This window comes from Oncorhynchus keta, chromosome 9 (genome assembly GCF_023373465.1).
Source record: "Oncorhynchus keta strain PuntledgeMale-10-30-2019 chromosome 9, Oket_V2, whole genome shotgun sequence".
Lineage (NCBI taxonomy): Eukaryota > Metazoa > Chordata > Actinopteri > Salmoniformes > Salmonidae > Oncorhynchus > Oncorhynchus keta.
The window spans coordinates 44,176,964-44,194,676 of NC_068429.1; the positions used below are offsets into that span (position 1 = coordinate 44,176,964).

At 47.1% G+C, this 17,713-nt stretch overlaps 2 protein-coding genes across 5 annotated transcripts in view; one reads left to right on the forward strand and one right to left on the reverse strand.

Moving 5' to 3' along the window:
- Positions 1-17,713, forward strand: part of sh2d3ca (SH2 domain containing 3Ca) — a 304,863-nt gene that overhangs the window by 34,755 nt on the left and 252,395 nt on the right. The gene's annotated exons all lie outside the window — the stretch shown is intronic.
- The window catches only part of strbp (spermatid perinuclear RNA binding protein), a 124,599-nt gene that overhangs the window by 8,441 nt on the left and 98,445 nt on the right, over positions 1-17,713 (reverse strand). For 3 of the 4 annotated variants that reach the window (XM_052525977.1, XM_052525976.1, XM_052525978.1), the window contains 7 exons: positions 13,959-14,148; positions 12,449-12,657; positions 10,748-10,894; positions 10,400-10,534; positions 7,516-7,668; positions 7,178-7,289; positions 6,950-6,997 (listed from right to left, as the gene is read on the reverse strand). In XM_052525977.1, coding sequence (XP_052381937.1) covers positions 6,950-6,997; positions 7,178-7,289; positions 7,516-7,668; positions 10,400-10,534; positions 10,748-10,894; positions 12,449-12,657; positions 13,959-14,148 — 994 coding nt within the window. Of the gene's footprint in view, positions 1-1,206; positions 4,613-6,949; positions 6,998-7,177; positions 7,290-7,515; positions 7,669-10,399; positions 10,535-10,747; positions 10,895-12,448; positions 12,658-13,958; positions 14,149-17,713 lie in introns of those variants that run through there. The other variant, XM_052525979.1, reaches the window with a different exon arrangement.

A 17,713-nucleotide genomic window follows, 5' to 3' on the forward strand; every position in this document is an offset into this window, starting at 1 on the left:
TGACCACGTCCTCCCAGCCACGGGTCAGCACAGACACACAACCACCTCTGATTGACCCAGATATCTCCATATAAGATAACTTTTATGGTTTAAACAGAAAATATATTTTAGGGTAAAAATATCTAGATGAAAGAAAACAATAACATGAATTCCAACTTGGACCTCACTGTTCGGAACAGTACGTGGATAGTTGTGCAGTGAGCTCTCAGGCGAAATAGAGCAGGGAGGTAAAGGTAATCATGCCATGGAAGCATTGTGACAGAGATAGCTTGTGCTCTGTGCTGGCCCCATGGGAGAGGACTGAGTGGACTGCTGAGTCACACTGACACACTCACCAGTAAAACCAATAATAACATAAAACCAAACCACCACAGAAATGAACCAGGAAAATTAGGTAGACAATCTCCATGGGTTGGATAGGGTCCCTTGTTGCTGCTTTCGATTCTCCAGAGTGTTTCTGTGTTTCTATATTTCCATGTGTGCTGTGCTGTAGGTGTATTCGATAGGGGAGGGGGGGGTGCTGTGCTGTAGGTGTATTCGATATGGGGGGGACCAGCCAACTAAGCAGCCATATCAGATTGCTGTGCGAACTGTGGATGGAGGTCACGGGTTGGGGTCGGGAACCAAATGTGCAATGAGTGAGTGAGGGTCGTAAGGGGTCAGACTCAGGGTACAGTACATGTACACATATATATATATATATATATATATATATATATATATATATATATATATATATATACATGACCAGGGTCGAGGTCAATTCCATTTCAATTCAGCGAGTTCAGGACTTAAAACTGAAATGAAATGAATATTCTCCCTGAATTGACTGGGTTGACTGAATGGAAATGGAATGAAGTGACAGCAGTGGGTTTGAGCTTCTATTTATTAGAACATCTAATATGAATGTTATTAACTGCTATTTCTACTGTACCACTAGCTTTGCAAACTGAACTATTACTGTATAGCCTCTGGTACACCACCATGTTCCCCTACACTACACTCTATTTCCTAATCATAACAGCAGCATTTCCCGTTTCCTGTCAAGGCCATGCAACTTCCTGTTCACACCAGGAAATAGCTTCAAATAGCTTCTCTAGCCGCTATGTAAGCCAAACAGAGGGTGCTACAGTGCAGTAGGGTCATTAGACTATACTGTACTGTTACTGTACCTCGTTTCAGTTACAACACCAGGCAGTGCTCAGCTTGTTGTAGAAGATAAAAGGTTTTATTTGTCCACAAATAGTTTCATTATTATTCCTATACATCCTTCACACAGCTCAGGTTTACAGAGAACGTGTCGTCTATGTCAAATTGCAAGGCCTAACTCCTTCCTAAAGAAGAACAAGAACAACAAATAACGAAAGAGGCTGATATACAGTGCCTTCAGAACGTATTCAGACCCCTTGACTTTTTCCACATTTTGTTTACGTTACAGGCTTATTCAAAAATAGATTTTCTCCCCCCTCATCAATCTACACACAATACCGCATGATGACAAAGCAAAAACTGTTTATTTTTTGCAAATGTATTAAAAATAAAATAACAGAAATACCTTACTTACATAAATATTCAGACCCTTTGCTATGAGACTCGAAATTGAGCTCAAGTGCATCCTGTTTCCATTGATCACCCTTGAGATGTTTCTACAACTTTACTGGAGTCCACATTTACATAAGACCCTTTACTCAGTACTTTGTTGAAGCATCTTTGGCAGCCATTTACAGCCTTGAGTCTTCTTGGGTATGACGCTACAAGCTTGGCACTAGAGGTCAACCGATTAATCGGAATGGCCGATTAATTTGGGCCGATTTGAAGTTTTCATAACAATCGGAAATCGGTATTTTTGGGCGCCGATTTGCAGATTTTTTTTTTATATACCTTTATTTAACTAGGCAAGTCAGTTAAGAACACATTCTTATTTTCAATGACGGCATAGGAACAGTGGGTTAACTGCCTGTTCAGGGGCAGAACGACAGATTTTCACCTTGTCAGCTCGGGGGATCCAATCTTGCATCCTTACAGTTAACTAGCCAACGCAATAACGACCTGCCTCTCTCTCGTTGCACTCCACAAGGAGACTGCCTGTTACGCGAATGCAGTAAGCCAAGGTAAGTTGCTAGCTTGCATTAAACTTATCTTATAAAAAACAAACAATCATAATCACTAGGGACCTACACATGGTTGATGATATTACTAGATATTATCTAACGTGTCCTGCGTTGCATATAATCTGACTGAGCATACAAGCATACAAGTATCTGACTGAGCGGTGGTAGGCAGAAGCAGGCGCGTAAACATTCATTCAAACAGCACTTTCGTGTGTTTTGCCAGCAGCTCTTCGTTGTGCGTCAAGCATTGCGCTGTTTATGACTTCAAGCCTATCAACTCCCGAGATGAGGCTGGTGTAACCGAAGGGAAATGGCTAGCTAGTTAGCGCACGCTAATGGCGTTTCAAACGTCCCTCGCTCTGAGCCTTCTAGTAGTTGTTCACCTTGCTCTGTATGGGTAACGCTACTTCGATGGTGGCTGTTGTCTTTGTTGCTGGTTCGAGCCCAGGGAGGAGCGAGGAGAGGGACAGAAGCTATACTGTTACACTGGCAAAACTAAAGTGCCTATAAGAACATCCAATCGTCGAAGGTTAATGAAATACAAATGGTATAGAGGGAAATAGTCCTATAATTCCTATAACTACAACCTAAAACTTCTTACCTGGGAATATTGAAGACTCATGTTAAAAATAACCACGAGCTGTCATATGTTCTCATGTTCTGAGCAAGGAACTGAAATGTTAGCTTTCTTACATAGCACATATTGCACTTTTATTTTCTTCTCCATCACTTTGTTTTTGCATTATTTATTTGAGGCTAAATTGATTTTATCGATGTATTATATTAAGTTAAAGTAAGTGTTCATTCAGTATTGTTGTAATTGTCATTATTACAAAAAAAATGTTTAAATCGGAATCGGCTTTTTTGGTCCTTCAATAATCGATATCGGCGTTGAAAAATCAATCGGTCGACCTCTACTTGGCACACCTGTATTTGGGGAGTTACTCTTTCTTCTCTGCAGATCCTCTCAAGCTCTGTCAGGTTGGATGGGGAGTGGACACACATAGCTATTTTCAAGTCTCTCCAGAGATGTTCAATCGGGTTCAAGTCCGGGCTCTGGCCGGGCCACTCAAGGACATTCAGAGACTTGCGTTGAAGCCACTCCTGCATTATCTTGGCTGTGTGCTTAAAGTCGTTCTCCTGTTGGAAGGTGAACCTTTGCCCCAGTCTGAGGTCCTGAGTGCTCTGGAGCAGGTTTTCATCAAGCATCTCTCTCTTCTTTACTCTGTTCATCTTTCCCTCGATCCCACCTAGTCTCTTCTGCTGAAAAACATCCCCACAGCATGATGATGCCACCACAATGCTTCACCGTTGGGATGGTGCCAGGTTTTCTCCAGATGTGACGCTTGGCATTCAGGGAAAAGAGTTCAATCTTGATTTCATCAGACCAGAGAATCATCATGGTATGAGAGTCTTTAGGTGCCTTTTGGCAAACTCCAAGCGGCCTGTCACGTGCCTTTTACTGAGGAGTGGCTTCTGTCTGGCCACTCTACCATAAAGTCCTGATTGGTGGAGTCTGCATAGAGGAACTCTAGAGCTCTGTCAGAGTGACCATTGGGTTCTTGGTCACCTCCCGGACGAAGGCCCTTCTCCTCCGATTGCTCAGTTTGGCCGAGCGGCCAGCCCTAGGAAGAGTCTTGGTGGTTCCAAACTTCTTACATTTAAGAATGATGGAGGCCACTGTTTTTTGGGGACCTTCATTGCTGAAAAAATGTTTTGGTACCTTTCTCCAGATCTGTGCCTCGACACAATCCTGTCTCGGAGCTCTATGGAGAATTCCGTCGACCTCATGGCTTGATTTTTGCTCTGACATGCAGTCCTCTGTGAGACTTTATATAGACAGGCGTATGCCTTTCCAAATCATGTCCAATCAATTGAATTACCACAGTTGTACTCCAACCAAGTTGTAGAAACATCTCAAGGATTATGAACAGAAACAGGATGCACCTAAGCTCAATTTCGAGTCTCATAGCAAAGGGTCTGAATGTTTATGTAAATAAGGTATTTCTGTTTTATTTTTGTAATAAATTTGCAAAAAAATTACTAGCCTGTTTTCGCTTTGTATTGTGTGTAGATTGACTGAAAAAAATATTTAATCAATTTTGTAATAAGGCTGTAACGTGAAAAAGTCAAGGGATCTGAATACTTTCCGAAAGCACTGTACTGTAATTTAGACTCAAAAGAATGATGGAACAATTCACAGTACAAATCCTTCAAGTTTTTCCTTTTTTTTAAGAACTCAAACCTGCAGGGTTTTTTTCATCAGTAAAAGTTGGAAACAGTAAAAAAGAAATATTCACTTCTTTTACAAATCATGCTGAAGTCCTTTAGTTCAGTTCCCCCCTCGATATGTTGAAAAAACAAAAAGACTCAGATTCCCTTCTAAAAAAAAATAAGGTGGGGTGTTTTGGTGTCCCTGTGCTAAAAGAAGGAGTAGTGGGGGATGGGGTAGGCAGGCATTTTCATGACAGGCAACAGAAGCATTCTCTTGGGGGAGAAACCTAGAGAGGAGAAAAGAGCACTCCACATGAGTCCACGGCAGGGCACAACATAAAATGCACGCCTCTGTCCTGTGTCATGATCTTCTACTGTGCCTAGAGTCTAGGCCACAGAACTAGAATGATTAGAATTCCAGGTTAGCCATTTTGCGTGCACCAATGAGTTCATCAGTCCAAATGCTATTGTCAGAGCAGAGGGTTTGTTCCATTCATTCTAGTTCTGCAAGCCTAGGCCTAGATGGTCCCTGTGTGCAGAGCTACAGTAGAACCCAGAGAGAGGGACAATGTTTAAAGAGTGAGTGAGTGAGTGGAAGGAAGGAAGGAAGACCAAAGTCAATGGTGGTGTACAATGCAAGGCTCTGGTTGGTTGGCTGGTTTGTTTGTCTAATTGTTTACAGGTACTGTGCAATGGAGTGGATATTCTTGTGGTCTGGGCTGAGGTTTGTGTGGTTTGAGGCTTGCGATCATAGATAGACAAGATGTCATAGTTGTGTGTCCTTGAGTGTGTGTGTGTCGTTTCATGTGTTTCTCACGGTCTTGAACCCATACAGAAATCCCAAAGCAGCAACAGGAGCCTGAGCGCCGCACAGCAGTGAGCATCAGACAGAACGATAGATAGAGAGATAGATGACTGTAGTTGGGGAGGATTAACCAGCATGCAACATCATCTCAGAAGCACCGGAGGGGACTGGACAGGACATGTAATCTGATCTCACAACAGCCAAATACCATGATAGTGCCACATGACATGACTGGGTGGTAGGCACTAAAAGGAACACTCTTTATGTACCAGGCAGAGACCAGGCAGGGCCACTGGGGTTAGCTAAGCTACAACACTACTAGCCTGGGACCAGATCTGATTGTGTTGTCTTGCCAACTCCTATTGTCACAAAGACCACAGGAGGTGGCAAGACAGCACAAAAAAGATCTGGGACCAGGCTACAGCACTCAACACCAGGGGACGTATTCAAAAAGCAACTCAGAGTAGGGGTGCTGATCTAGGATCAGCTGCCTCCTGTCCATATAGTCCTACTCAAACTGATCCTGTATCCTACTCTGAGACTCTTGGGGAATACAGGTCTCAGTGCTAGGCTCTCTGAGGTCTACTTCTAGAACGTGTTGTGCCTGCCCAGACCTGTACCCAGTACAGTCTCCACTTGCACATAAGACTCGTTCAAAGCCCCCAGAAACAGGCAACTCTCTCTGTGACGGAGGGAATGGGCTCCCAATGCCACACAACGCACAAGGACCAGTCTGTTTTAAGTTTAGGGTGTGTGTGATGAAGAGATGGAGAGAGAGAGAGAGAGGGAGGGAGAAGGAGAGGAAAAGAGCGAGAGCAATAGAGAGAGGCAGAGAGTGTGTACATATTTGCAAACAAGATCGTATGTTTTTGAGTGCGTATTTATGCTTGAATTTGTGAGTGTATAAATGTGTAAGACAAAGTGGTTGTGTGATTTGAGCATCTTTGAGTGTTGCTGACCTCAAAGCGCTCGGTGCTTGTATTGAGTTACGCTGATTGTGCGAGAGCAGAGCAGAGCACCCCTGAATCTGATCTAGTTATGTAGACTATGGTCGAATTTCAAACCTTCCAGAGCTCTAGGACAGGCTACCTGCTGTCTGGCAGAGACTGAGAAGGCCACAGATGACCGACCTGCCAGTCTAGCCAGAGGAAAAGTGGGGAAGCCACGTTATGTTTTCAGTGAATTAAACAGTCACACGGTGAATGTTTAGCTACATGTTTAGGAAGATATAGTAGGGGTCTGAAATAGTTTGGGCTGGAAGGTGGTGTGTGTATGTGGTGTGGTGAATCCTAGTGTTTGTTTTTGGAAGAAGTTCTATAGGGTCTATAGAAGAAGTGTGAATAACCCATATAGCCTGTCCCTGTGTGTGTTGGCGGCATTGGTCCCTGCCTGCCTGGGCCGCTTTGAATGGGGTATCTGTTAGCTTAGCTGTGGGAAGAGATATAGCATGGCTACAGTAAGGAGAGGAGAGAGATGTCCAGAGAGTCAGGAAAGGGGGAGCAGGCAGACTGACGGAGGGGCAGGCAGAACGAGCAGCAGTCTGGACACTCAGGCGGGCGAAGAAGCTCAGCAAGGCTCTAACCACAGTAAGAACCAAAAGGTTATGATCCGTTCCAGGTTGACTTTCGCTAGCTTTTTAGATTCAACCAATTTCTTACATTTCAATTTTCGACCTCGACGTGTAACTCCGATTCAATGGGCACTATCGTTTTCCAGAAGGGCCTCTCCAACAGCAGGGAGGAACAGTACGACAGGGCAGGTGTTAACTCTTTATCCTCTGAGAGAGAGAGAGAGAGAGAGAGAGGGAGCGGTGACTCACCGTAGGCTGGGGCGGCTGCGGCACTGTATCCATATGGAGTCCCGAAGCCTGTCGGACATGTTCAAGCCATGTTGGACTGTTAGGATCGTTGGGTAACTGGACATACTGGCATTATAAATGCATGCATATGCACTCAACCTATAAACAACTAGAGTGTTGGCAGGGAAACGGACAGGAAAGGCACGCAAAACACCCCCTCCCCACATACTTTTACATACTTCCATGTACCTGGTATCTGTGTGTACCCTGGTGCGGCAGCGCTGACGAAGGCTCGACCTCTCCCTCTGGCCACCTGGGCTGCTACTGCTGAGGCTGCCGCTGCAGCTAGGGCTCCTTTAGTCTACCCAGACACAGAGACAGCAGAATATTATTGATGACTGATCAAACAGGCGGTAACTGACAGTCGATGAGACTCTGTATCGGGTCGTGAAAGTACGAGAGGAAGTCCCTGATAATTGGTCAGGCTTTCTTCTAAAGAGGATCGATATATCGCTAACAGACCACTCAGACTCCTGGCAACAGAAAGTATTGCTAGCTGATCAGAGGAGACAGCATTGGTAACATACGGCATGTTGTGGGATGATCTTCTTCTTCTTGTTGTTGGCGGCGGCGGCGTTGGGGCCAGAGAAGAGTTTCTCCAGAGCAGCCAACGCAGCCGAAGCCTTCGCCACCTTCTTATTAGGCCCCGCCCCACGGAACTTCTGACCATCCACCTCCACCTGGAGAGAGAGAGGGAGAGACACACACACACACACTTAAGTAAGATGATGATAGCGGTCGAGTGGCTGGATAAGGATATCCTGTATGTCCGGTGGTATTATATTCATGCTGCTGATCAGCCAGAGGATCTATTCATGGGTTGCACATCCGTCACTCGATCACATCGTTGCCATTACTATAACCGTTCTACAGCCGCCGCAGCATATTGATATCTGACTTATGGTTAAGGCCAGATCTTTCTGAACGGGGGCTAATGACTTTTTAGTCCGATTTCCACTGTAGTGGCCGGGAAATACGATGACATTGGAAAAGTAGACGACTAATTAGTGCGGAACAACTTTGTCATCATTAGAATGTCGTCAAGTTTACTTTAGAGAGAGGCAATGTTGCCAACAGCCAAAAATAGCTAGCAATGCTAGCTGTGCTAGCAATCAAAAATGTTGGTGCTCTCCCCTCAATCTTAGCTAGCTAGCTAAATTAACACTGAAAGTCAATCTAGAGATTTCACAATGATGACAAAAGCTTGTCCTACTAATGATTTGCCTCCTTTTGATGTTTCATCGTGTTTTCAAGCAACAGAAATACACTTTAGACAAAATCTTCATCAGTACCCATTGAGATTGCATTGAGTAGAATGTTCAGCTGGGCATCAGTCCTAAAGCGGACGTTCAAAACAATATTGTCACGAAACGTGCAACCCATGAGTGGCTTCAACACACATGAATAGCTCCGACACACCACCACATGTCAAGTGTGACAGACTTGACCTGCTCACATCGATGTGAATCTATCAGTGAGTCGCTGAGGCGTGACAGAAAACAACGAGGCCAACAGCCCTAGTGGGATGAATGGATAGGACGACACGGCCAACGGCTCTGGGGGGATGAATGGATAGGACGACACGGCCAACGGCTCTGGGGGGATGAATGGATAGGACGACATGGCCCTGAGGGGATGAATGAATAGGACGACACGGCCAACGGCCCTGGGGGGGATGAATGGATAGGACGACACAGCCAACGGCTCTGGGGGGATGAATGGATAGGACGACATGGCCAACGGCCCTGGGGGGATGAATGAATAGGACGACACGGCGAACGGCCCTGGGGGGGATGAATGGATAGGACGACACTGCCAACGGCCCTGGGGGATGAATGAATAGGCCCTGGGGGATGAATGAATAGGGACGACATGGCCAAAGGCCCTGGGGGATGAATGAATAGGACGACACGGCCCTGGGGGGATGAATGGATAGGACGACATGGCCAACGGCCCTGGGGGATGAATGGATAGGACGACACGACACGCCAACGGCCCTGGGGGATGAATGAATAGGCCCTGGGGGATGAATGAATAGGGACGACACGGCCAACGGCCCTGGGGGGATGAATGAATAGGACGACACGGCCAACGGCCCTGGGGGGTGGGGGTGAATGAATAGGACGACACGGCCAATGGCCCTGGGGTGGGGGGTTGAATGAATAGGACGACACGGCCAACGGCCCTGGGGGGGATGAATGAATAGGACGACACGGCCAACGGCCCTGGGGGGGAGGGTGAATGAATAGGATGACACGGCCAACGGCCCTGGGGGGGATGAATGGATAGGACGACACTGCCAACGGCCCTGGGGGGGATGAATGAATAGGACGACACGGCCCTGGGGGATGAATGGATAGGACGACACGGCCAACGGCCCTGGGGGGATGAATGAATAGGACGACACGGCCAACGGCCCTGGGGGGATGAATGAATAGGACGACACGGCCAACGGTCCTGGGGGGATGAATGGATAGGACGACACGGCCAACGGCCCTGGGGGGATGAATGAATAGGACGACACGGCCAACGGCCCTGGGGGGATGAATGAATAGGACGACACGGCCAACGGCCCTGGGGGGGATGAATGAATAGGACGACACGGCCAACGGCCCTGGGGAGGTGAATGAATAGGACGACACGGCCAACGGTCCTGGGGGGGATGAATGAATAGGACGACACGGCCAACGGCCCTGGGGAGGTGAATGAATAGGACGACACGGCCAACGGCCCTGGGGAGGTGAATGAATAGGACGACACGGCCAACGGCCCTGGGGGATGAATGAATAGGACGACGCGGCCAACGGTCCTGGGGGGATGAATGAATAGGACGACGCAGCCAACGGTCCTGGGGGGGATGAATGAATAGGACGACATGGCCAAAGGCCCTGGGGAGGTGAATGAATAGGACGACACGGCCAACGGCCCTGGGGGGATGAATGAATAGGACGACGCGGCCAACGGTCCTGGGGGGGATGAATGAATAGGATGACACGGCCAACGGCCCTGGGGGGGTGAATGAATAGGACGACACGGCCAACGGCCCTGGGGGGATGAATGAATAGGACGACATGGCCAACGGTCCTGGGGGGGTGAATGAACAGGACGACACAGCCAACGGCCCTGGGGGTGGGGGTGAATGAACAGGATGACACGGCCAACGGCCCTGGGGGGATGAATGAATAGGACGACACGGCCAACGGTCCTAGGGGGGTGAATGAATAGGACGACATGGCACTGTTCTTGGATAGACTGCTGGAGTGATGTAGTGTGTCAGATGAGCTTGCCGGTCAGTGTGCACCAATCTTGGTCCATCGAGTTGCATCGAAGTCCATTGCGAGTCTGTCAGTCTGTGTGTGTGTGTGTCTAATCTACTGTTCCAACGGAGATACGCACGGTGTAAGGCCTCACCTCCATGACGAAGCGTTTGTCGTGGCTGCCCCCGCTCTCTGATATAAGCTCGTACTTCAGACCCCTGCGCTTCTCGTTCAGCTCCATGACAGGGTTCTTACCGCTGGCCGTCAGAATAGGACCCTGAGTTCGGACCTGAACACACGGGAGCGGAACAGAAATCACATTACAGCTCATTGAACAAAACTCTTCTTCCTTTGATTGAAATTCAATTCAAATCCTGCTTCGTGTGGGGTGTGGACAGCTCAAACTAAATGTCAATTCAAGAAATACTAAATCGCAACTCAATTCAGAACTGACTCCAACCCTGGTTTGTGTGTGTGTGTTCATGAGTGGTCTATACTGCACCTCCAGTGTATTTGAGTTGTCTGAGTGTGCTGTGTTATTGCTTGAGTGTGTAGATGATTCGCTCTTCCCCTCTCCGTCCGATTTCTCGTCTGCACTGCAGTCCAGGTCTGCATCGAACCCTGTGGGGTAACCCATCGCCTGCAGAACCTAGAGAGAGGCGAGGAGAGAAGGGGAGAGACACAAATCCAATATCAAACCACTTCTGATTTCTTCCTCCATCCCCAATGCCTGTTCGAAGGTAGCGTCTGTCAGCAGCATTTCCTAACGGCACTACTGTGGGTTCTGGACTAGGTTCTGAGTGACTGAGTTTGAACTCCAACACACTTCTTCTGTTTCCTGTATTATAACGAACCTGGTTCCCTCGCGGCTAATTCACCGGCAGCTTTGGGGCTCTGTAGTAAGTGGCCCGGCACCTTTCTCTGTGTGGACGGAACAGGAGCTCTCTTTGTGTCTGACCCAAATTGGCGCTAGTGCTTACACACACACATACACACACACACGCGTGTGCAAGTACACACACATGCACGCGCATCCACGGGGCATCAGAGCAGAGCAGCAGAGTAGCATCGAGGCCTTTTATGGCAATCTGAGGATGTTAGAGGACTATCCCAGCCCTATGCTTGGGAGAGCCTCTTTGTTGACAACGACTTTGGGATTACCCAGATGTGGGCGCTCCACAGCAGCCAGGAGTGGGGGCGAGCAGGAGAAGGGGTGACGGGGGACAGGGCATCCCAGTCTGACCACAGCTGGAGCCCGAAAACTCAACACTGACTGACCGCATGACCGACGCTCACTGCTCTACTCATCACATGACAGCTCTGTCTGAATCACTCACTCACTCCTCTCACTCACAAGCACTCTCTCCTCTCCTCACTGCTCTACTCATCACACAACACGACAGCTATGTCTGAATCACTCACTCACTCCTCTCACTCACAAGCACTCTCTCCTCTCCTCACTGCTCTACTCATCACACAACACGACAGCTCTGTCTGAATCACTCACTCCTCTCACTCACAAGCACTCTCTCCTCTCCTCACTGCTCTACTCAACACACAACACGACAGCTCTGTCTGAATCACTCACTCCTCTCACCAACAAGCACTCTCTCCTCTCCTCACTGCTCTACTCATCACACAACACGACAGCTCTGTCTGAATCACTCACTCCTCTCACTCACAAGCACTCTCTCCTCTCCTCACTGCTCTACTCATCACACAACAAGACAGCTCTGTCTGAATCACTCACTCCTCTCACTCACAAGCACTCTCTCCTCTCCTCACTGCTCTACTCATCACACAACAGCTCTGTCTGAATCACTCACTCCTCTCACTCACAAGCACTGTCTCCTCTCCTCACTGCTCTACTCATCACACAACACAACAGCTCTGTCTGAATCACTCACTCCTCTCGCACAAAATAACAGCTCCCTGTCTGGACTACTCTAGCTGACTTATAATATCTCAGACAATAATATTATCTCCGTCTAGACTCTGATCCTGTTCACAAACACTAATGCCCCCGTGCTGTTGCTACTGTAACACTACCAGACCCCTTTTCACACATTTTACACTACGTTGTAGAACTCTCTCCCGGGGTACTTGCCCTTTACTAACCCCAAACCACTATTTTCACACCTTCCTTACATTTATCCAACCCCTTCTCTCATTGACCAGGCCAATATTGGTCACACTCGGTTACCTTGACAGCGACATGCAGCTTGGCGGTCTTCTTGGAGGAGCCCGAGGCTTCGTAGACGGTGCTGTCTAGGTCTACAGACATGGTGAAGACAGGAGCGTGGACCGGGCCGGACTGGGACAGCAGCTTGTACTGCAGACCTGGACGTATCTGATTCAGACGCATCAGAGCATTCATTGGTTGGTTGGTGTCTATTGCTTTGCTGTCGAGGACTAGGGAGGAAAGAGATGGAGATACCGGAGAGAGGGTTAACAAAATAACAGTGGTTGCTGTTCAATCAATGCATATTTTTTCCCCTTTATTTAAATGATTTACAATGACGGCCTACCCCGGCCAAACCCTCTCCTAACGACGCTGAGCCAATTGTGTGCCGCCCTATGGGATTCCCAATCACGGCCGGTTGTGATACTACAGCCCGGGATCGAACCAGGGTCTGTAGTGACACCTCTAGCACTGAGACGCAGTGCCTTAGACCGCTGCATGGTGTTATACATTGCCTTGAAGATTTGGACTGTGTGTTTGCGCTGTACAAATGGCACCCTTGCTTCCAAAGAGCATCCTTTCTGCCTGATTCTAACTGCGGTGGCTAAGTAGCATTCCAACCACCAACTATTTCTTCTAAACAACGGAAAACAGTTCTGAGGCGCTACGCTAGCTAGCTGTAGCCTCCTCAGGCAACAGCTTCATGTTCAGGCTGTGTGCATTATTCTATTCCAGATTCCTCCTTTAAAAAAACAAATAGCTAAATCTGCTTCTTTCCAACCAATTACTTTTCCTCTAACGGGGAGGACAGGAAAGGGGACAGCTGGATGGCTTTGAGAAACATTAGAAATCAATAACATTGATTTCCCAGTGGGTTGTGTTGCGTGTATCTGCCTTGAGAGAGGAAGGAGGAGAGAACTAGAGATAGCGGTCGGGAAACGACAGCCTGTTCGCAGATCTGTTTGTGCTGTGTAGCCAACACCTCTGATAATGTTTGGTAATGACAATGACCATAGGAGTTGGCTTTACAGGACAAACAGATCCTGGATCAGGCTAGGAAAGGAGGGTTTGATGTAGGTGTCATGTCTTTTATAGAGAGAGAGAGAAAACACCTGCAGTCCAGTCATGTGGTGCTGGTTTAGAACAGAAGGAAATGAGTAAATGAGTGCCCCATTCTCTCCAGAACTCAAGCATTTCCTCAATCTATGGGAGAATATGTCTGAAAGTTTAGACAGCTGTTATCATCAGGCACATGAAGCTTTGGTAGTCTTGACTTATAAAGGGCCAGACGGTTCCTGCTGACCAAGTGAGCTGACCAGTAAAAACTAAAAACCCTAGCTATGTTACAAGTTACAAACTAGAGAAACTACTGGCCCTATATGTCCAAGTCATATTTCCGTGGGCAATTAAGTGTATTACTTATTACTTCTAATGACTTTTCATCTGATCACATGACCCAGGGAGGGAACTTCTCACAGGTCACATAACAGAGCAGGGTCAGAGGTTAGGTGTCAGGGAGGGGGGGGCTGACCTTTCCTCAGGTTCCTCTTCATCTTCTTGATGAGGTCTTTGTCGTCCGTGGGCCCATCCTCGTAGGGCCTCTTCAGCCCTGAGCCCTCCCTGTCTGACCAGGGGTACTTCTGGGAGGGTTTACTAGAGGGGAGAGGGTCCATCTCCAGCACCTTGTAGATGTGACCGAACGCCATCAGTCTCAGAGCGTGCTGGAACAGAGAGACACACAGCAGACAGGTGAGGAGAGAAAGAAACCGAGGCACGGCAGACAGCGGAGAGGAAGAGGAGAGGAAGAGACAGAAAGACAGACAGGTGTGGACGGAAAGGGACAGACAGGACAGATGAGAAACAGAAAGTGACAACTCTCAAAGCACACGGACAGGTTAGGAAAGAAAGTGACAGATACACAGACGGGCATGGTCAGGTCTAGCGGTCAGTGCCGCTGACTCCGGATCACACATTCCCCCTGGCGATGGGGGTTTGAGCCTTGTCTCGGCTCATCTGTCTAAGCCCCTCTACAGTCCAAAGATTAACAAAGAGAGGAGAAAAACAGGAAACAGAAAGAGAAACAACTAACAAAACAAAGAGATCTAATCTCCGTGGTTCATTGATCCCATTTAGAGAAATCAACTGGTTTTACTTTTGTTTGTTTTTATGTACAAGAGCCTATTCAGCAACAACTTCCATCACACTCACCCAAGAGTCACAGGCGTTGCTTAGCAACAGTGGCTCCAGTACTAATCCCAGGTAAACAATACAAGCGGATGATTGGAGCTGCACTTTTCTTTGGCTAAGCTGAGGGGCATAGAGAAGGCACTGGGCCTTCATGGATCACTATGTACAGTATGACTATGTGTGGAGAGAGATAGGCCAGTATTGTGATTGGCAGAGAAATTAAAGGAGAAGCAGCACTGGCTTTCCTACGTTAAAATGTTTCCGCACGCACACGAACACGCACGCACGCACACACACACACACACACACAGTGTGAGCCCTACCACTCCAGTATCCTTGCACTCTGTAATCAAAATCAAATCAAATGGTATTTGTCACATGCGCCGAATACAACAGATGTAGACCTTACCGTGAAATGCTTACTTACAAGCCCTTAACCAACAATGCCGTTTTAAGAAAATAACAATAACGAGGATATATACAGGGGGTACCGGTTCCAAGTCAATGTGCGGGGATACAGGTAAGTTGGGGTAATTTGTACATGTAGGTAGGGGTAAAGTGACTATGCATAGATAATAAACAGCGAGTCGCAGTAGTGTAAAAACAAAGGGGGGGTGGGTGTCAATGCTAATAGTCCGGGTAGGGGTAGAAGCTGTTAAGGAGCAGTTTGGACTTAGACTGCATTCCGGTACCGCTTTCCACGTAGTAGCAGAGAGAACAGTCTATGACTTGGGTGACTGGAGTCTTTTGACAATTTTTAGGGCCTTCCTCTGACACCGCCTAGTATATATGTACTGGATAGCAGTATGCTTGGCCCCAGTGATGTACTAGGCCATACGCACTACCCTTTGTAGCGCTTTACGGTCAGATGTCGAGCAGTTGCCATATACAACCGGTCAGGATGCTCTCGATGGTGAAGCTGTAGAACTTTTTGAGAATCTGGGGACTCATGCCAAATCTTTTTAGTCTCCTGAGGCGTTGTCGTGCCCTCTTCACAACTGTCTGTGTGTGTTTGGACCACGATAGTTTGTTGGGGATGTGGACACCAAGGAACTTGAAAATCTCGACCCGCTCCACTACAGCCCCGTTGATGTGAATGGGGGCGTGTTCGGCTCTCCTTTTCCTGTAGTTCACGATCAGCTCCTTTATCTTGATCGCGTTGAGGGAGAGGTTGTTGTCCTCCTCCCTATAGGCCGTCTCATCGTTGTCTGTGATCAGGCCTACCACCGTTGTGTCGTCAGCAAACTTAATGATAGTGTTGCAGTCGTGGGTGAACAGGAAGTACAGGAGGGGACTAAGCACGCACCCCTGAGGGCTGTAAATATGGTATTGGCACTGGCCCTGGAACTGACCCTTGTATATAGCTTTCTTCCTTCCTTGTGTTCTTCTTTCTATTGCTTGTGTGTTTTTGTTCTACTTTACTTTTGTTATATAGTACGACTGATATTGATTACTGCATATTTGGGAAGGAGCTGGCAAGAAAGGCATTTCACTGTACTTGCATGTGACAATAACACTTGAAATTCCACAGTCAATTTCCGAATGCAAATATATCAGAGGCGCTCAGGAAAGGCTCAGATATTCATATGCAGCGTTGCTTCATCTCATTCCCAGAGCCTCTCTCTATCGCTCTCCTATCTAGCCATGTATCTACTACAATACAATTAGCCACATTGACATTCCATTGCCGTTTCACCTTCCTACAAAGGAGAGGGTAGGACGATCCACTCAGACATGCAGCTCACTCCCGCTCTATTCCTAACCCGGCTTAGTGGAGCACACACACACACACGCACACGCACACACGCCAGGGTTTCTGTTAGCAGGTAATAGCTGTTTTTTTGCCGATACATTTTTTTTTTAAAAAGCTGATGAATAAAATTGGCGCCAGCCAATTCTCTTAAAAAAAAAATGAAATCCCATTGCAAAATAATGCTTTTTTGCCAATTCATTGACGGAAATACTAGTACATGCAAATACATTTGACCGGTCATATTTATCGGTCTTTTGGTTCATTTGCATAGGCCTAATTGTGTGGAATTGAATTGGTGCAGCCTCAATTGCCTTTTAAAGTTTTTGTTGATGTAGCCTAGGCTTACTGGTTGTATGAATTTGCCACCACCATGCATCACTGTAGGGACGGTGCCTGGTTTCCTGCAGACATGACGCTCGGCACACAATCCTCTACGGATTCCTTCGACCTCGTGCACTGTCAACTGCGGGACCTTATATAGACAGGTGTGTGCCTTTCCAAATCATGTCCAATCAATTGAAATTACCACAGGTGAATTCCAATCAAGTTGTAGAAACATCTCAGGGATGATCATTGCACCTGAGCTCAATTTCGAGTCTCACAGCAAAGGGCCTAAATAATTATGTAAATAAGGTACACTACCGTTCAAAAGTTTGGGGTCACTTAGAAATGTAATTGTTATTGAAAGAAAAGCCTTTTTTTTGGTCCATTAAAATAACATCAAATTGATCAGAAATACAGTGTAGACATTGTTAATGTTGTAAACGACTATTGTAGCTGGAAACGGCTTATTTTTAATGGAATATAGGCCCATTAACAGCAACCATCACTCCTGTGTTCCAATGGCACGTTGTGTTTACCCAATGGCACGTCCAAGTTTATCATTTTAAAAGGCTAATTGATCATTAGAAAATCCTTTTGCAATTATGTTAGTACAGCTGAAAACTGTTGTTCTGATTAAAGAAGCAATACAATTGGCTTTCTTTAGACTAGTTGAGTATCTGGAGCATCAGCATTTGTGGGTTCGATTGAAACTCGTCAGTCTATTCTTGTTCCGAGAAATGAAGGCTATTCCATGCGAGAAATTGCTAAGAAACTTTGTTATAATCAATTTATTGATGTGATTATGATGTTCTATAGGTCAGGCCCTTACTGGTCACGTGCATGCGATGCATGCAAGAAATTGCCAAGACATCGAAGTTCTCATACAACGCTGTGTACTACTCCCTTCACAGAACAGAGCAAACTGGCTCTAACCAGAATAGAAATCGGGAGTGGGAGGCTCCGGTGCACAACTGAGCAAGAGGACAAGTACATTAGAGTGTCTAGTCTGAGAAACAGACGCC